We start from the raw sequence: 21,539 nt of genomic DNA, 5'->3' as shown, positions 1-21,539 counted from the left end.
AGTGGAAGACTGGAATAACGCTACAGCATGTATGTTTCTGTAGTCATTTTTCTGACGAGACCTCTGCTGCCTCATGTTGCTAGTACTCGTATGGCTCCTGGCTTCGACTTTTATTAGCTGTTCCAGAGCCTCAAAGTACTTGGCCCAACCTGCTTCTCCCCAGCTTTTTCTCACTAATGAAGTGCACATTCTGCTGTTGAGAGTTTGGCACTGCTCGGTTCCTTGGTCATCCCTCAATGGGAATATCCCCGTTTTCCATGCTTGTTTGCCTACCTCACTCTTTGCCACTGCCACACTGGTGTGACTAATTTTCTGAAATGTCAGTTATTAGCCTTTTGATTCATAAATCTTCACACACTGGTTTGCCACTGTTGGACTCGTCGGCTGGGCAACCGGCTGAGTTGTTAAAAGGTTTAATTATGACATGAGTGGGTTAAGGTGTTGACAAGGCGGAAAAACATGTACTTTGTGCGGTCAACACTGTATGTCTGCTTGGAACAAGGAAACATTCATCATCAGCTGAGGTCCAGCAATCTACCCAAACAGGACACACTGTGGCATACAGGAAACAATGAACCAGTATCGTGAGGCAGGTGACACTGGTAAATAAAGTTCCATTATTTGGCAATCAGGGACAGGTGAGCCTCCTGGTTGCCAACCAGAAACAGGTGAGGAGAATAGCGCCCAGAAGAAAGGGTAAAGTCACTGCAGAACGAACCACAAAACAGGAAGTAGAACTAAAGTAAGAGCTCTAGACAGGAAGCAACACTAAAGGAAAAACAACACAAAACCTAAAAACTGCCAAGCAGACCCTGACCGCAATATCTCTAATTTGTGAGTCTTTAATAAGAAATGAATGAATATGAGGATGAGGCAGCCTTCATCCTCAAATCAAACCTTGAGGAGCTTTGTGTGCTATCTGCATTTTATGAGGGAAATCCACAGGGAGATGGAAGCTGGGAATATACTTTGTGACAAGGAAGGTCGTGCGAAACTGGCTAAATCTGGTCTGGCTGGCCGTTTGACGGTGAGTTTGAGTCCTCTGGGTCTTCGACGATTGGAAAGTCAACATAATAAAATTAGGTCTCCTTTGAGGATTATGACAAATGATACTTTTTTTGTCATTAGTTGTTTTGATGTGACTAGATTAGCCTTTCAGATGAACCGGTAGTCTTATTTTTGCATAGAGTTTAATGTCCATTGCGAGTATTAATTATACCAAACTGGAGAAAACCTTCAGATTGAACCGAACTTCTGAGAACCGAAGACAATAATTTAGATTTGTGGTATGGGAAGTTGCTGAGAACAATTTACTTTTTCCTCATGGATGTGTATCTTTGCTTCTCTTGCAGATTTCCTCTGCGGGGAGTCAAATTCCTTGTGGACGCCAGTAGCCAACTGTTTGCAGCTTATGACTAGCCTTAAAGGCCTACTGAAATGAATTTTTTTTTATTCAAACGGGGATAGCAGATCCATTCTATGTGTCATACTTGATCATTTTGCGATATTGCCATATTTTTGCTGAAAGGATTTAGTAGAGAACATCGACGATAAAGTTGCAACTTTTGCTCGCTGATAAAAAAAAGCCTTGCCTGTACCGGAAGTAGCGTGACGTCACCGGAGGAAGGACTTCTCACAATTCCCCGTTGTTTACAATGGAGCGAGAGAGATTCGGACCGAGAAAGCGACGATTACCCCATTAATTTGAGCGAGGATGAAAGATTCGTGGATGAGGAACGTTAGAGTGAAGGACTAGAATGCAGTGCAAGACATATCTTTTTTCGCACTGACCGTAACTTAGGTACAAACTGGCTCATTGGATTCCACACTTTCTCCTTTTTCTATTGTGGGTCACGGATTTGTATTTTAAACCACCTCAGATACTATATTCTCTTGAAAAACGCCGTCGTTTGCGTGGTAGCAGAGGACGGTTTCCTCCCGTCCGCCGTCTTTCTCCGTCTCCTCCCTTGATGTTCACGTCTCTCGCCCTTTTATACGGTCCGAGAGGGTGATTGCACTGTCCACAGCTGCGCGCTCCACGCACCTTATGCTGATTGCTGCGTCGCTCCCAGCGCGCCCCACCTTGCCCGCTCGCTCGTCCACGCCTCCTCGCCGCCATCTTGGAGCGGGCGCCGTCAGTCCGCCGGCCCCGCCTCCCCACAACTAGAAAGCTGGTCTCGCTTTGCTCAACATTTTTAATACGAAAAGAGACAAAACTCAAATAGAATTGGAAAATCCAAGAAAATATTTTAAAGACTTGGTCTTCACTTGTTTAAATGAATTCATTTATTTTTTTACTTTGCTTCTTATAACTTTCAGAAAGACAATTTTAGAGAAAAAATACAACCTTAAAAATGATTTTAGGATTTTTAAACACATATACCTTTTTACCTTTTAAATTCCTTCCTCTTCTTTCCTGACAATTTAAATCAATGTTCAAGTAAATTATTTTTTTTTATTGTATAGAATAATAAATACATTTTAATTGAATTCTTCATTTTAGGTTCTGTTTTTTCGACGGAGAATATTTGTGAAATATTCTTCAAACTTATTATGATTAAAATTCAAAAAAAATATTCTGGCAAATCTAGAACATCTGTAGAATCTGAGGCTTTTGACAAAGTTGCAGAAAAGTACTCTCAGGTCATAAACAGAGTTGGGCAAGAGTTTGAGAACAGGTTTTGTGACCTGGATCACCTTGAGCCATGTATGTCGTTCATTTCCAATCCTTTCATGAACGTGGACATATCATGCATTGCTGAGCAGTTAAGTGCAACATTCAGCCTGGATGCTGAACAGGTGGAGATTGAAATTGTAACACTGCAAAATGACCTCCACCTCAAAGCCCACCAGGCTGCACCAAACTTTTGGTGCCTTGTTGACACAGAAAAGTACAGTGGTGTATGCGCAGCAGCTATGAAGGTTGCAAGCCTGTTTGGTTCAACTTATTTTTGTGAATCAGCCTCTTCTGACATGAACTTCATCAAGAACAAACACAGAAAAACGCCTCACTGATGCACATCTGCAAGACTCACTCAGAGTTGCAGTGTCAAGTTACACACCAGAGTACAACACACTAGTTAACAGCATGCAATGCCAGGCTTCCCACTAACTGACAAAGAAACAGACAACAGATTTGGTGTCCAGTTCAAAGTGTGACATGATTTATTTAAAAATTTGAGAGTTGACTTTTGTATTTTACATGAGTTATTATTTGTACAAACATGTTGCAAAGTAATTCATGATTTGTTAAAAAAATGTTAGTGGCTAGCTAGTTAAAATGGGATATTGTGATTTCACAAGACTGTCTTAGAAGTGATCATTTAAAAAAAGAAAAAGAAAAAAGAAGTGATCATTTGAAAATGTTCAATTTGAAAAATGTGCACTTAGAGAAAATATAAAAATAAAGTGTTGCATATTGATATTTATCTGTTTCTATATATATTTATTGTGAGAAATCATTAAGATGATCAGTGTTTCCACAAAGATAAATATAATTAATTATTAATAATAACATACAGTTAAAGGTAAATTGAGCTAATTGGCTATTTCTGGCAATTTATTTAAGTGTGTATCAAAATGGTAGCCCTTCGCATTAATCAGTACCCAAGAAGTAGCTCTTGGTTTCAAAAAGGTTGGTGACCCCTGCTGTAGACCGCCGCTAATACACAGATCCCACCTACAACTTTCTTATTTGCAGTCTCCATTGTTCATTAAACAAATTGCAAAAGATTCACCAACACAGATGTCCAGAATACTGTGGAATTTTTAGAAGAAAACAGAGTTTTTTGTATAGGATTCAATGGGTCCGTATACTTCCGTACCGACCCTTGACGTCACGCGCATACGTCAGCATAAAAAAACGTTTTCAACCGGAAGTGTGGCGGGAAATTTAAAATTGCACTTTATTAGTTAACCCGGCCGTATTGGCGTGTGTTGCAATGTTAAGATTTCATCATTGATATATAAACTATCAGACTGCCTGGTCGGTAGTAGTGGGTTTCAGTAGGCCTTTAAGGAGGGCAATGTTTATGCACCACTTACCCTAACAAACTCAGTGGTGAAGCTAGTCACAAATGCAAATGGTGGAAAAACCGTACACATTTGAAAACATACACGCACAGCTAGCCATGACGCTGTAAAACTTCCCCATAACCTCAGATCTTCTTGATCAAAACTGAACGCTGTGGCTGATTTTGAACTTTAACCTCTTCACTGATAAAAGCCAATGGATAAAATACCCTCGGGGGAGCACACATAATTATTTGGAAATATGATTCAGAGATAAAACAAAGAACCAAATAGTTCTTAACTTACTGGGTCTGCTGCTGCTGTTGCTGTCTGGGTGGCCCATGGTCTAGAGAGCATAAATAAGTACCCCATTACTCACCTGGTCACATCCTTTAACATTTTGGACCTTTATATATTAAAAACACAACAATGTGTTTGCCAAAATTCCATTAAAAAAAACCTACTAGAAACTGAGTTGGCTCAGAGTGAGCTGGACTGAACCAGTGGGAAAGCAGAGGTTTGGAATGTCTTAAAGCAGGGCCTGTAAGGTATACAGTTCAAAAAACCCTTCAACCCTCAGCCTTAACACATTATCACATAAATTGTTGTATTTTGCCAAGCTTTTCTGTTTGTTGTGGTCTTACTCAATCTGTTTTTTTTCTCCTCACAGGCTTAGATCATTGACTTCAAGTGAAAGAGGGTACTACATTGTACACCTGTCAGACATTATCATCAGGCATTCTTTAATCAACTGACAGTCACACCAGGTAATTGCAGGTTAAAACTGGCCCTTTCAACACCCGATCCCATTTCTCCATCATCTCCCCAAGGTAATGTTTATCACCTTAACATCTGGCCGAGCCTGCTGCTATCTTGCCACTTACATGGCTTCATTTCGTACCTCGCGAGTTGACTCACTTTCTCACCGGAAAGTGTTTTTTTTTCGTTTTCCGTTTTGTTTTTTGCTCATAAGTTATGTTTGTGTTGTTGTGCAATAAAAATTCTAAAATTGCATTAACGCCTAAATACGGATCCTGCGCACCCTGGAATCGTACTGGCAAACATGTCTGATTTTAGTTTGACCTAAAGTCAGCAAATTGTCATCGTGCATTTTAATGTCAAGACTGTCTAGCGCTCTTATTTTTTGTTCCACGTCTTGTTTTGGTTTTGTCTTTTAATGACTTCAGCACTGTTTCTGAGCGCCTGCTCATGATTAGTGATCAGGGAACTCACTTGCCTCTGATCACTAATCAGGAGGGTTTATTTGCCAGTGTCGCCTTCATTGTGTCTATTGTGACTTGTTACTTGCACGTTACCTGCAGTCTCTGCATCTTCAGGTCACGCCACCAACAACCATGTGTGCGTGACCGAAGTTGTGAAAAGTGTGTAATGGGGATATGTCATGTCTCTTCAAACCTTTTTAATCCAAATCTAAAATGTAGGCCTCTTTATTTTCTTTTCTTGCATTGTTCCTGTTAAATATGGCTAATGTTTATGTCCGTAGCCTCGCTTGTTGTGCTTCCCAGCATGTTTTGTGGCATGTTTGTAAATAGCTGTTGAAATTGCGTGTAATTGTTAGCATTCATTGTTGTTGTTGTTACTGAAGCTTTCATTTGGTGAATCATTTGTTTATTCAAAATAAAATCTAAACTAAAATTTTTTTTTATAAAAGCTAAATGTTTCAATATTTATTTACAGACCCAAAACGAAAATGGATTTTTCGATTGGAAAATGGACACAACGGATAAGACTAATATAATTAAAAACAGACATCCTACAACTTAAACTTGGTTTAGACCCCTTTGGTCCTCCTGTTTGTTTAGCTGTAAGCCCAAGTGTAAGTAACACTTGTCAGGGTTGCCCCTGACAGTTTGGTTGCGTTTGTCTTAGTTTCCTGTCAGTGCTTTTATTTTGTCTTCATTTCCTGATTATCTCCCTGAGTGCTTTGTCCCCTCAGCTGTGGCTGATTGGCACCTGGCCACACCTGGTGTCAATCAGCCAGCTGCTATTTGAACCTGCCTTCCCATCCAGTCTGTGCTGGATTATTGTCGTTCCTACCTGTCGTGTCGATGTCAGTGTAGCTGTATGCGGTAGTGGTAAGCTATATTCTAGTGATGGGTTGATGAGGCGTCATGAAGCGTGTCGACACATTGCAAAACTGTATTGATACTGTGTCGATACTGTGTCACTAAATACTGACATCTGCTGGACATTAAAAATTCCTACAGGCAAACTATGGACCGACTCAACTGACACTGATTTTATGACCTAGTATATACAATAATATAAACCAAGTCATTGTATTTCATTTAGGATTATTTCATATCTTCATTTAAATAAAAATATATTTTTTATCTTTTTTAGATACAGTCAATAAATAATGTGAACATGTATCATAACATGGAAAACTAAGAGAACGTGTTGTGAATGAGGATGCTTGTGGACTGGGAATTTTTATTTATTTTTTATTTTTTTACACATTTTTATTTAAAAAAAACAGTTTTTCCAACGTATTAAATTTTAGACGATTTCTCTTAGTTATTATTTCTCCGGCTGTAGAAAAGACCCGCTCACAGGCAATGTTCCCTCTAATTGTTCATGTGTCTGAGCAAACACAAAAACTCCCTGAGCATTCAGTGGAGCACATGTGAGCAACATCACACGTGGCAATACCAGCAGCACACCTGTCTCAAACCAATCTTTTATAATAACACTCAAATGAGAGGAGTCATTTTCATGAGATTATTTTGTAATATTAGTGATTTGGCCCACTTGTAATGAAAATAAAAGAAATCTTGTTTTTCATAAGCTATGGATTAGTATTGTACAATATGTCTGGGTGGGGGTCCTGCTTTGGAAATCATTTGTACCCCTTTCAGAGATCACATTTAGTTCCCCTTAAACATCCTCATGTTGCACAATGAAATGTAAGCATAGGATGAAGTGTGCATTCCTGTAACTTTCTCTAGCAACAGCATTCCATGATTAATATAAATAAATTAACATTAATAATAAATGACAGTAAAATAAGCACACATATGACTGAGGAGTCATAGTGTAACTTTGTGTGGTGTTTGAGTTGTCTGACTTTTTGTGTGGCCATAAACGCACCAGTGGTTTAGTGGTATGCGTGTTGGTGACAGATGACAAGTTGGTTTTGGCCTGGTTTGTACGGCAGAAAATGACTAGTTTTTCCAGATAGAAGTTTTTTACTCATGTTTTAGGTGTGGTTATGGCCGAATATAAACAGTTTTGCTCAATAAAGTGATCGATATAATTCCTGTCCTCGAAGCATCTCGATACACGTTACAATAATTAAATGCTGTTCAATTGAACGGTGTTGACGAACACCGTTAGGGCCGCTTGTTGTCACTGTCACTCAGAGTTGTATTGCAAAATTACACAGAATAAATGTGTTTATTTTGTTTATAATTCAGATGGGTTTGATTTGGTGCGCGGCATATATTTGCTGTGCGCAGAGGACGCTTGAGCAGTGCGCAATTGCGTAGGCGCGCACCTTAGAGGGAACGTTGCTCACAGGGCACAGAGGAGGCGTCAGTGCGACACAGTTTGCGTATCGGTCAGGTGACCAAAACAGCTCATGATCGGTCACGTGACTTTCTAAAAGCGGTACGCGCACCGACACAGGGTATCGCTCTATGAGCTCGACGCATGTGCCGATGCATCGGTGTTGCCGGACCCATCACTACTATATTCTGTAGCTTCTACCTGTCACTACTACCTGTCATAATACTTGTCGTTGTAGCTCTGTCTACTTTTGTTCACTCTGCTCATGTCATAGTTCCTTCGTGTCACAGTAAGTGTTTTTGTTTCTTGCTATTTTAGTTCATAGCCTAGTTTGTTCTCCGCCTTGTGCGCGCCTTTTGTTTGTTCCCTTTTGTTGGTTTTTTTGCTATAGTGTTAAATTAAATCATGTTTTCCTGTTCAATACCTGCCGTCTCTACATCTTGGGGTTCGTCACCAACACAATGTGACAACACTACTTTCGGGTAAACTTGGTCTATCAACTGGATTTGCAATAAATACGTTTATGTGCTCGTTATCCATTTTCCAGTTGTGCAAAAATATCTGAAAGTCTGAAAACAACATTGAAAAAAAGATGGGGTTTTTTTTGTTTTTTTTTAGTTTTTTTTTTATTTAGAAAAATGAATGAACCAAAAAAAACGGATACCTTTCCACCTGGTATTGGTCATGTCAGCTACTTGTGGTGAGTTTACTTTGTGATGGTGTAGTGTTTATGTTGTTGATGAAACCTTAAACGTGTATGTGAAGTATTGACTATCTGCGGTTTTCTATGCATTGTACGGGTTTGTGTTTGGTTATATTTTTAAGCCCATGATTGGCTGTTGCTTGCCTAATAAAGATCTGCCCCTCTGACCATCTCCTGTTTGCTTAAGTTAATTTATGTAAAGTTGTATCCAAAAGAAAATCTGTTATTAACTGCTTATAGGTTGTTGGTATTGATATCATGACAAATCCAACTTTGTGTTGAAAAAATGTATTAAGGATATACACTCAAAGTCCGATATAATGCGAGCCGATAAAATAAGTTGGATATAACACGGTCGTGCCATGGACCGCAAATATTTGCCCGTTTTTTCCACCAAATAATCGGTTATCAATACTATATTGACGCTACCTACTGATGGATACTGCCTGCCCCATTCTGTGATGTGGGAGCATAATCCATTATCGCCACCACCATCAACCGTCACCGTTTGCCAGTAGTGACGTAAAGCAGATGCAACAAATGTTTATTTGTAGAGAATGGGTTTCACTATGTTAAGCGCTTTGAGTCTTTAGATAAAAGCACTATATAAATATAATCCACTTCACTACTTTCAAGATGCAGTCTCACAAGATGTTTGGCAATGCTGGGCTCTTTTTTTCTTTCACCTATCTACATCGAAAATAAAACAGACCTTTTTGTTGTCGTTTCTAAAGCGGATCACTTCGAAAAAAAATGCATCCAGACAACTGCGACGAGACAGGATTATGCAGTCTCAACGGCATAATCCGGCATATTCGTTTTTTAAATAAGCAAGAACGAAGCACAAAGCGGAGAAGGATTCAAACAATTTAAAGACAGAGTTACGCTGCTGTTCACCGTCAACAAGACAGGAACTGACAAACTTAAACCACTATGCCTCGGTACGTCTGCAAACCTGCCACTGTTTTCACCACATCGGGATCCTTTTATTGTATTGTAGCGGCTGGCTTCTGGGTTCTAGCCAATGGCTATGACTGGGCGGCAGGATTTCTGGGATAAAGACAAGGCAAATTGATAATCTGTATGCGCCTCCATTATTTGAATATTACAGTATTATTTCGAAGAAAAAGGGGAAACAAAAAATTTGATATAACGCGTTACCGGGAATAACACCGTCAAGATTTTTTCGACCCCAAGATCGCGTTATATTAAACTTTAAGTGTTTGATTAAAATTATTTTGCAATCATCCATTTATTTTTCTATACCGCTTATCCTCATTAAGGTCATGTGGGAGCTGGAGACTAACCCAGCTGAACAATTTACAGTCTCCAATCAACCTAACATATATGTTACACAGATACTCACACAGATTCTGTATACAGAGATTCGAACCCTTGGTCTCCTGACTGTGAGGCCAACATGCAAACACCGTGCGACTCTTTTATTGCAATCAGAATTTTTTGTTTCTCACAAGGTTACATAGGTTCCTGTTAATCAAAATCATGTGCCGTGCAACTTGACTTTCAATAAAACATTCAACAGATGGTAACAAAGGATATGACTTGTAATTTTTATGTGCTTCATTATCCTTAAAGAATGCAACAGTTAAACTGAGCAATCTCGACCCAATATTTGAATCTGCGTAGGAAAAACAGTCTCACGAAGATGCAAACAAAGTTAAAAGCAATAAAAACTGACGACGGAGCTCAGATCAAATGTGTGCCCTCTTTATGTGGTCTAGGCAGTCGTATTGAGGTTTACTGTGGTCAAGAACTCACAAAAAAACTCTCAGCATTAGCAATATTTTATTAGAACACCGAAAGTAAACAGCCCCAGTGAGTGTTTTTGATCAATGCAATTTGCTACGATGCTCCTTTCCAAGTTACATCTTGTGTTCGGCCTGTTGTAAGTTAATTTGCCAGATCAACAGAAAAAAACCCCATGAACTCTAATGAAAACCACTACCTTGGCATTTGCTCTGCATACCAGTGGTTGTCGAAAGAATGGGAGCCCTTTAATGTGGTGATTGCACAAAGTTAGTTTCCGTAAAAGAACACACTCTTCCGTTATCTTTTATTTGTTTCTTTTCTCCCTATTTGCTCCCATTTGTTAATGAAATTCGTTTTTTTCCCAAAGCACTTATGGAAATGTGTCACGTAGATGTGAGCTCGTCCTCAACGTACTTTGTGAGAATGGTTAACCTTGTGGCCGCAGCTGGCATCATCGCTCGGTCATCATTGCATCTGTGCAGAATGAAGTACAAGACATAAATGTCCATGAATAGCGGGAGGGGAACTGTGGGATTCTGGGCAAAAGTAAGAAGTCTTGGGTAAATCAAAGCCCATATGGCACCTGAGGGAGGTGTTCTCATAACCATAGGTTTCATTTACGGCTATCCACAGCTGGTTTGGAACTGGATTTGAGGTGAACACGACAGTGACCTCCCTCACACATTTACGACTGAGGCAACGGTTTCCTTCCTACGATAAAGCTCGTTGGGGAAGTCGGTGCCGTATGAAACAATGTCATGCCGTTCTGTTCAAATACATGTTTCTCACATTTGTCCTGCACCCACGCTTTGCTCAGTCAGTTGGCCGGCCACTGTGACTCTTAACCAAGCGCCAAGTGTGAGTTCAGAGGGGCAGCCGTGACGTACTTAGGTCAGGTGGCCGGGAAAGGGCAGCTCGTCTGGTGTTGCTAAGACTTCATTCTTTTGAATGATGACATACTCCTGCCATGAAAAATACCTCATATATTTTTGGTTAGATGTTGGAAAACATCTGGATGACATTTTTTCAACATCGAAATGGAAATGTTCCTGGTCTCTTGTCAAGAGCGTGTTAGATGGCATAAAGTACAGAAACTTCCATGTTTGTTTTTACTTCATGTAGTTACTAGCTGGTGAGGGTTTAACAAGTCATTTAAGTGCTTTGATTCCAAATAATTATTGAAGATCTTTCTGTTCCTCGAATCGTTTGTTTAATGGTAAAGCTACAAACACAATATCATTGTTAGCTAGCAACCAAAGATTGTTAGCAACGCTAGCTAAAACCTTTTGGTTTACGAACCTTTACATCGCTCCCGTCGCTCGGCGTTCGGACGCTTAATTAATTAATTCATTCATTCATTCTGCGTGCTGCTTGAAGCCAACACGGGCTGCCATTTTGATGACATCAGTTTCTGTACACGCAAAGAGGCGGGGCCCACGCTTTGAGCTAGCGTTTTAGCTTGTTAACTTGCGGCACTTTCAGTTCAAGGATTTTAGCAGAAAAGGTGGCTTTTGTTCCTCATCAAGTCCTCAATTGGGATGAGACCAAAAAAGACGCGACACCGGACCTTTCTTACAGCAAAGGAGAAGGCACTACCGGGACACAAGCCGATGAAGGATTGCCTCACACTGCTAGTGTGTTTAACATTGCCACAAATATTTGCAGACAGAAGGTACAATTATTTAGCTTTTTTTGTTTTTTATTGCAGCAACATGGCGGCTAACGATTTGGAGTGCACCAACGAGAAGTTCATGTGTGTATGTGTGTTTATTATTGAGTCATTACCCCCTTGTTATATGTATACAGACATTATAGTGTCTTCGAAGTCTGCAGTTTAAAAAACAAACAAAATAGGGACTTTTGTCAAGGCTAGAACCAATTATTAATGTTTACATTGATTCTTGTGGGGAACGCTGCTTCACTATATGAACTTTTAGGTTTACAAACCATGTTCAAGAACTAATTACGTTTGTAAATCGATGTTGCACTGTACTGGCCTTACTTATGTTTTCTATATTAATACAGTACATGGTGACTGTGATAATAATGTAATAATGTTCATTTGAAAATACAGCCATAACCATATGAAATCAGAATTTTTGAAACAAATAGTTATTAGCGCTAATCACTAGTTCGCAAACATACGCAACTTTTGGTTTGAGGCGCAAAATGTAATTTTACAGTTATGGCAATACTTTGGTTTACAAACCTAATAGGTTCTTGAACAGGGTTCGTAAATAGAAAAGTTTGGATATTGAAGCAAATTTCTCCATAAGAAACAATGAAAACATGAATAATGTGTTGTACAGTATTGTATATCCAACCAACATAACAAGTGGGTGATGGATCAACTTTTTATTAATAACAAAGCCAAAAAACAAAAACAACCAGCTTTGCTGCTGCCCTGACGACACACACCACACTGTCATTAGTCATGTGGCGCACTCACAGTTTGAAATCAAATAAACTTTAACATCCAGGTCGTTACAATGATCGCAGATTCACCTCACCTTGTTGGTTAATCTTCTTTGTATGCAGCCAACACTGTGGATAATACTGTAGAAGTATGCTATTGTGTACAGGTGTCAAACTCATCACCCGCAAAAACCTGGATATTTGTGTCTATAAGGCATTTTGTCCTTTTTGCTAAATGTGTTCCAATTTTGACAAAAACATTTTCACCGCATGCAACTGCAGTTCTTTTTAATCAATATTATTTGGTGCAAAAAGGTACTTCAAACATTTTTTTCTTTTTGTCATTTAAAACATTTTGAAAGTCGGTTTTTCGTTATGTAATTTTGGACATTTCCTGAAAGTTTAGTCAAAATCTGCCCATAACTTTTTGAGTCATGTTGCTAATAGAGTTGTACGGTATTAGTATAGTACCGGGATACAAATGAATCATTTTCGGTACTATACCGCCTCTGAAAAGTACCGGTCCGCCACCCCCCCAAACAAACGGCATTGGTGGATCTACACCTAAAAGCCACTGTAATGATACCAAGCACAGTAGTGTATCTAATCGATACTACTATGATTACGTAGATTTTTTTTGGCATCACAACATCTTCTTTCGTTTAAAAAAAATGTTATATTATGTTTATAAATTCAGGAAATATGTCCCTGGACACATGAGGACTCTGAATATGACCAATGTCTGATCCTGTAACTACTTGGTATTGGATTGATACCCAAATTTGTGGTATCATCCAAAACTAATGTAAAGTATCAAACAACAGAAGAATAAGTAGAAGAACAGAAGTGTAGATAGAACATGTTAAGAGAAAAAGTAAGCAGATATTAACAGTAAATGAACAAGTAGATTAATAATTCATTTTCTACAGCTTGTCCTTAATCATTTTGACAAAATAATATAATGATACATTACACAATATGTTACTGTATATGTCAGCAGCTAAATTAGGAGCCTTTGTTTTTTACTTACTAATAAAAGACAAGTTGTTTTGTATGTTAACTATTTTATTTAAGGACAAACTTGCAATAAGAAACATATGTTTAATGTACCCTAAGATTTTTTTGGTTAAAATAAAGCCAATAATGCATTTTTTTGTGGTCCCCTTTATTTAGAAAAGTACCGAAAAGTACAGAAAAGTATCGAAATAATTTTGGTACCGGTACCGGTAACAAATAAACACACAAACAAACAAACCTTGGTTATTGCATAACCTGCTGGATTTTTAGGAGGGGTCTTTCCTGTAGATGTCGTTTTTAGGCTGATTCTGATAAACACATGTATCAGTCAGCAAGGTAAACATCTTGCTTTTACACGTTCAAAGCCCCAGGCAGAGCTATTCTATTATTTCTTTTATTGAGGGTGAACTTATTTTGAACTTGAACACAGCGACCTGTGATTAACCCAAAGTATATCTTTCAATGTGTAAGTTTGATGCTGGCCATCAAGCGGCCAAGCATCCAGTGCAGCAAATCCTAGTGACACCAAAATAACATGTTGTCACTTCGAGGTACTGTGATGGATCTGCTAAAAGTCATGCATGAGCCATGCAAAACATTAGACTGTTATATTTTCTTTACCTTGAAATCATGATTAATACACAGACACGACAGGCGCACACTAGTAAAGGTTACATTTCATCACATTCAACACTGCGCCTGAATCAAGACGGACAGAGAAAGTAAGCTTCCTTATTCTCTTGTAGTTTGCGGTTTGGAGTTATTGTTATTTGAGAATATCGGGCGTATCGATTGCGTTTTGCTACAGGCAGTCTTGGCCTGGCCACAAAACCCTTTTTGCCGCATGCCGCCAGTAGGCCCGTTTCTGCAACAATTTCAGTGAGGTATTACATGACTTTGCTCTTTCAAGGCTTCAGAGGGGAGGAAATAGCAGATTGAATGTAAACAAGATTAGCTTCCCGTGTTGCACAGCCAGCGGCTGCTGCTGCTTCTATGCGGGCCATAAATCTGCTGGACAAGCCAAGCAGCATAGAGATGTTCTGTAAAAGGGAGATGTTAATGTCACTTCTTGGCAGACGGGCTGCACTCCTTCTGGTGAAATATGAATTACGTCTTTCACTATATTCATTTTTAGATAAATAAGGCTCTGGAGTTGATGGAACATTATAAGGGCCATTCCATTGAATGGTAGAAAATAAAATGTATAAATCCAGGACCAAATAATTTATCAAATGTATTTTTACTAAGTGTTCCGCATGTTGTTCTGATTGCATATTTGATCAATTGAATTCACAAGATACTTTTAGGCTGTCCTTGAACACTGGAATAATAGCATTAGTTGCCTGTAACCCCTTCCTTAAAATCTAAATATTTCACAAATGTTCGATTTTCTTTTTACATATTTGTGTTACTCCAACTATCCTTTAAAAAGAGCAATTTTTTTTTTTTTTAATTCTCACTTTTGTCACGGTCCTGGATTTTCACTCAGTCCTGTTACCAGTGGCGGGCCGTGCGTTTCTCACCTAGGCCTTCAGTGATGTCCTACTTAGTCCGACTTCACCTCTCAAAATACCGTCATTTACGTCACCACATGGACACGGCTGGAGATAGTATACAGAAACACACTTGCACACTACTGGTCATTGAAACACCTCAACAGTGTACAAAACGGTGTATTTTTCGGCGCATTTAACGTTCAATAAACCAGCTTCAGCAATTAAAACATATCTGTCAAAATTAAAAGAATTGTATAAAACAAATGAAACATGAAAAAATTAAGAAATACAATATTTGAACTCACAATCTGTAGGCCCCATTTGACGCCGCATAAGCCAGTGGTACCGTACCGCTCGTAGTCGGTAGTTGGTCGTGGTCGGTTGATTCGTGTGAAAGTAGCTTCCGGTTTCGGCCGACCTCGTCTCACAAGATCTTGTTTCTCTTAAGTATCCTTCTTGAAAATGGCCTTGCAAATATATATCTGCCACCTAATGAACATTTTGCTCTCCGGTGAGTTTTCTGTGGCTTTCTATGGCTCGTATGGCTCCGGTGCCACTTCCTGTTTTTCGCAACTTGATACTCACTTGTGAGTCCCAAGTGAGTAACCAATCACAGGACGCGTAAACCTACTCAGTGGCCTAGTGGTTAGAGTGTCCGCCCTGAGATCGGTAGGTTGTGAGTTCAAACCCCGGCCGAGTCATACCAAAGACTATAAAAATGGAACCCATTACCTCCATGCTTGGCACTCAGCATCAAGGGTTGGAATTGGGGGTTAAATCACCAAAAATGATTCCCGGGCGCGGCCACCGCTGCTGCCCACTGCTCCCCTCACCTCCCAGGGGGTGATCAAGGGTGATGGGTCAAATGCAGAGAATAATTTCGCCACACCTAGTGTGTGTGTGACAATCATTGGTACTTTAACTTTAAATGTCACGTTCAACGTAAGGCCAGCTAGAAGGCCTTACTGACAACAACTTGTGATCTGACTATCGCAATTATCTATCAACTGTATGTGTCCGTTCACTTACAGCGCACAGACGCCTGCATTGTTGATTCTGAAGGCTCCGGGCAGATTTGGTACAGCATGGCAACATAAGCTAGCTGAATGCTGATTGGATACAAACTCTAATCTAAAAACAACAGACCTGAAAGGAGCAGAATATGACATAAAGAGAATATGAATACAGTTAGATATATAGGGAAAGTAAATTAAAAATGTATTTTATGTTTAATTATGATCATGATTTCTGGTTTTGTTAGGCCAGCAGAGGAGGCCTTGCTGGTCCTGACGGCACACCACTGCCTGTTACCCTAACACATTAACTCCTCTGAAAAATGTGGTTTGCTACACATGTCACATGGTCCACAGGAAGTTGGGGAAAAACAAGGTCTCAACACAGTCCTGTTACCTGAATTATTTTTTTAATGTTTATTTTTTAAATACAGTTTTTATGTTGAATTACTGTAATGTACTTAGTGTCAAAATATTATTAGCATAAATGTCATGTGGCTATATTTAATGTATTGGGTAATTTTAACGAAAAGCTCCCTTGTGTTCCTTTCAGTCCTGTTAGCGGGCTTAGGACCCTTTTACAAAAATAAAATAAAACTGTCTGAGATGCTTGTTCAAAAAATAGCAAAGCAACTGCCAACCTACTGGGAAATGTAGTTAAGCTACGTAACTTTGCTGCATGTAACGAGCTACTGCCCAACACTGCGTAATAGTAATAATTTACCTTGGAAAGTGGTATTCTACGGTATCTCCTTCTAAAGTTGCTTATCCATCTAACACACCATCAGCAGTTGGTCTGTATTTTCATGGATAAATGTTTGCCGTTTAGTTTTATTTTAACATTCTTGGCTGGCGTTAGACTCATTCTGCTTAAGTATGGTGCAGACTAGCAGTGATATGCTCAAGTTGCTTCAACATGTTGGTGACACGCTCTGTCAAGGTTTTTGATGATTTGTTTTCTTTATTTCAATGAGTATCATCCACTGTCCTTCACTCTCACTTTCTTACTTCCCATGGCTGAAAACAGTTGTGTTAATCTCTATCTATAAGCTAATGCCAGCGAGTAAGACCAAATATTTTTGATCGGATGCTACGGGGTTCACTGCGGAATTGGCGGGGATGCTTGTAACTCAAATGTTTGCTTGCAACTTAAAGCATAACAATTAGCTTAGAGACATCTCTTATCTCAAAACACTCTTAAGTTGGGGCCCCACTGTGTTACATTTTGTCTTGAAAAAATGCTTTTTGAGAAAAATACGTAAAGCAAATAGCACCGATTGGGTCAAATGTCCCATTAGGATTCTGCAGGATCGGGAAGACTATTACAAGCAAATGTTAACCTTTGCAAGCTGCAGCTACTTTGTCCTTCCTTCTAGTTTACTGACACAGGCCTTGATTTCTCCTGCTACCTCAGCTATCAAAAGCTAAATATAGCACATTTGTGGCTCCTTCAGAATATTTTCCAACTGCCAAAGTACACAGGCTCTGCTTTCTTAACCTTGTGCAGTGATCTGTGTATTTGTAGTGGAAATGCAGTGAAAAGGAAGCAGTGGTGCTCAACAAGGCGGCCTTAACGTGTGGTAATGACATTGTTCACTTGTGTTTTTGTAGCTGTGAAACCACAGTGGAGAACTAGAGAGCCATGACTACTTCAATGTAACTATGCGTCATAATTCACATCACAGACAGGAGGATTTCTGATGGACTTAGTTCCCTTCGTTGAGGGAGCCTGTATACCATGTTGTCTTTGCATATACTTTAGTGTGGAAGATTCAGGTTTTACTCAACGAAAAGGGTATGCCAAAATATTACATCAACCCCCCCCCCCCCCCCCCCTCTCCGTGCGTTGGTTGAGCGGAAGAGTTAGGGCTGCATGGGATTCTGGGTATTGGTACCGTCAGTGTAAGATGTGTGGCTGCTGAGTTAGTATGCCTTGCTGTCACTTACGTGAGCAAGCTGAAATTGCATTCTACGTGTGGTCGAGCAGGTACACTGTTAGGGCAGACTGTAGAGGGCGCCAAATGCAGTGTCATCACGCTCTGGTATTCAGGAGTCTCCCGGGAAAAATGAGAGGGTTGGCAAGTATGACGCTATCAAGCGCCATTCATTCAAAACTCGCGGGCTGCAATAACATCAAATTTCCACATTAAAGTGCGTGCCAGTGCGTGTGTCGGAGACCCCTAGTTAACATAGCACAAAGCGTTTAAGCTTTGTATGCGGTGTTTTTCATTTTAAATTTAAAATTTTTTTTTGTGGCTCCCATTACTTTCTTTAATTTGTGAAACTTGCCAAAATGGCTCTTTGAGTGGTAAAGGTTGCCGACCCCTGCACTAGAGGCAGGGGAGGCACGGCTTCACCTGCCATCATGGAAAGAAAAAAAAAAGTAAAAAGAAAAAAATAATAATTAAATTGTTATATGTATCCAGTGATTATACTAAAGTTATTTTCCATTTAACTTCACCAGTTTTAGATTATTTTTATTTTTATTTTCACATTTGCCGTTCAAATACTGAGAAGAGACGGTGCGGTGATCAGCAGCCAGTTGAGGCACGTCACTGCGTTGTGCCTCAACATGGATTGTGCACAACGACTCGGCTAACTGCTGGCCTGCTGTGCAGTGAGACCGTATTGCTATATGAATTATATTATACATTTCCATAGTTTAGTTAGCTGAGGTATATAATGTACAGTGTATTTTGTCAACAACTGTATGTGTGTAACGTATTTCTTGTGCTGAGCGATCATAATACTGCTGCGGAGACGCACTGTGAGAGGCTCGTCTCATAACCCCGCCTCCTGGTGCCAAGCACCTCCGCCGCAGAATGCACCGCCCGACGGGAGCACCATACCAACCAAAGCCCACACCCAAACCCTCCACGTGCAAGACCGAATCCACCCAAAAAAAGTCACTTAACAAGAAGCCAAAAAGAGCAAAAACAACAATGCAGGGACACAACATTAGGTACACCTGCACTGCAGGTTCATATGTTTGTAAATCTGACTGTGATGATGCAGTCGTGCCTCACCAGACATTAACCTCACCGCACGCCACTGCAGCAAAGTTAATATTTGCTTACATGTCCCTTGGCAAGTTTCACTGCAATAAGGCGCTTTTGGTAGCCATCCACAAGCTTCTGGTTGAATTTTTGACCACTCCTCTTGACAAAATTGGTGCAGTTCAACTAAACTTGTTGGTTTTCTGACATGGACTTGTTTCTTGTGAAGTGAAGTGAATTACATTTATATAGCGCTTTTTCTCAAGTGACTCAAAGCTCTTTACATTGTGAAACCCAATATCTAAGTTACATTTAAAGCAGTGTGGGTGGCACTGGGAGCAGGTGAGTAAAGTGTCTTGCCCAAGGACACAACGGCAGTGACTAGGATGGCGGAAGCGGGGATTGAACCTGCAACCCTCAAGTTGCTGGCACGGCCACTCTACCAACCGAGCTATATCTTCAGCATTGTCCACACGTTTAAGTCAGGACTTTGGGAAGGCCATTCTAAAACCTTCATTCTAGCCTGATTTAGCCATTCCTTTACCACTTTTGACGTGTGTTTGGGGTCATTGTCCTGTTGGAACACCCAACTGCGCCCAAGACCCAACCTCCGGGCTGATGATTTTAGGTTGTCCTGAAGAATTTGGAGGTAATACTCATTTTTCCATGTCAGAAAACCAACAAATTTAGCTGAACTGCACCAATTTTGTCAAGAGGAGTGGTCAAAAATTCAACCAGAAGCTTGCCAGAAGCTTGTGGATGGCTACTAAAAGCACCTTATTGCAGTGAAACTTGCCAAGGGACATGTAACCAAATATTAACACTGCTGTATGTATACTTTTGACCCAGCAGATTTGGTCACATTTTCAGTAGACCCATAATAAATTCATTTAAGAACCAAACTTCATGAATGTTTTTTTGTGACTAACAAGTATGTGCTCCAATCACTCTATCACAAAAAATAAGAGTTGTAGAAATGATTGCAAACTCAAGACAGCCATGACATGATGTTCTTTACAAGTGTATGTAAACTTTTAACCACGACTGTACATACATCTATACTCACTGAATTGTTTGTTACGCTCAGCTTGTGTTCAGACGAACTAGTTGCATGTCTGTGTGTTGGATTATTAGTTTGCCTTGGTGTTGTTAGCCCTGCTTTTGAAGTCCACATAATCAGGCGGATTCAATTAGTTCTGCCACCATTCAGATAACTGTCTGTCACATTTCTTGGACGCATTGATCTCAATCTTGGAACCAGTGTCACTATTGTTGTTCAACCCAGTGAGTTCTTTCTTTTTAACGTTGTTTGTTTGTTCAAAGGAATAATAATTTCCTCTCTGTCAGTTGCCTGATCTTATTGTGCAGAAAACCCACACATAAATCTCACTTGAATTGGAACTGTCATTTTACAAATGATTTTAAGGAGCAGTTGCAAAGTTGTTGTGTGACACCAGACTTTTTCTTGATTTAATTCTTAATAAATATTTGATTAGGTGGCAGTAGCTAAGTATGGACTGTTCTTTTAGATCAGAGCTTCCGAAGGTTAGGTTCAAACGTGCAAATCAACTGGACAGACATCACTTTGGTGACACTTCCAAATGATCCATTTTCAGCTGTGCCCCCTTCCTCCCCTTCCCAGTTCCATTCTGTCATTCCCAGGCTCCGAATGTGAGTGTCCCACTGGGAATTGAAGTAGCGCTTTGGGTCAGCTACTTCAAACCCTGTGTTTAAAGTGCTTCATTGCAAGACAAATTAGGATAACATGACTGGAGATGTTGAACTTGTTATTTCTAAACAAGGTTTCACTTAACTCGTAATAAGGCCATGCGGTCATTTGTTACCAGCAGGAGGGAATGTGAAATATTCCTATGATTTTTTTTTTTTACTCTGACATTGACTTATTTTATTACTTTGTTGCAATTCATTTGCAGAACTGCATATTGGCTTATCCATAAACATCACATTTTTATCAACAACAAAAAAAGTGTGAAAAATATCAATTCAAACAAGCAGAACAAGTAACAAAAAATAACAACACTTCCAATAAATTAATAGACCAAGCAAAAAAAATACTCATCTCCACATAAGATTAAACATGCATGCAACATAGCATCCAGAAAGTATTCACAACGCTTGACTTTTTCCACATTTTGTTATGTTACAGGTTTATTCCAAAATGGATTAAATTCATTTTAGGGAAGTGGCGTGGCTCGGGTGGTACAGCGACCTTGCCAGCAACTTGAGGGTTCCAGGTTCAACCTGATGTGTCATGGTTAGGGGCCTTGCATGGCAGCTCCCGCCATCAGTGGGTCAATGTGTGTGTGAATGGGTGAATGTGGAAATAGTGCTTAGAGTACCTTGAAGATAGAAAAGCGATTTCCAAGTGTAACTCATTTACCATTTTCTTCTCAAAATTTTACAGTCAATACCCCATAATGACAATGGGATTTTTTTTGTAAATTTTGCAAATTCATAAGAAATAAAAAACTGAAAATTATAGTCTCAAGTCTTTTTGAATATGATGCCACAAGCTTGGCACATTTGTCTTTGGGCAGTTTTGCGCATTCCTTTTTGCAGCACCTCTCAA

At 39.7% G+C, this 21,539-nt stretch overlaps 2 protein-coding genes across 3 annotated transcripts in view; both read right to left on the bottom strand.

Annotated features, from left to right (window-relative positions):
- Positions 1-4,357, bottom strand: part of LOC133660318 (uncharacterized) — a 36,282-nt gene extending 31,925 nt beyond the window's left edge. The window contains exon 1 of the mRNA XM_062063716.1: positions 4,318-4,357. Within this exon, the coding sequence (XP_061919700.1) occupies positions 4,318-4,354 (37 nt within the window). The 5' untranslated portion in view covers positions 4,355-4,357. The remainder of the gene's footprint in view (positions 1-4,317) is intronic.
- osr2 (odd-skipped related transciption factor 2) overlaps positions 1-21,539 on the bottom strand; it is a 206,344-nt gene that overhangs the window by 50,207 nt on the left and 134,598 nt on the right. The gene's annotated exons all lie outside the window — the stretch shown is intronic.

This window comes from Entelurus aequoreus, linkage group LG11 (genome assembly GCF_033978785.1).
Source record: "Entelurus aequoreus isolate RoL-2023_Sb linkage group LG11, RoL_Eaeq_v1.1, whole genome shotgun sequence".
Lineage (NCBI taxonomy): Eukaryota > Metazoa > Chordata > Actinopteri > Syngnathiformes > Syngnathidae > Entelurus > Entelurus aequoreus.
The sequence above is the reverse complement of the archived record's forward strand: the minus strand, read 5'-3'. Positions and strand labels throughout refer to the sequence as shown.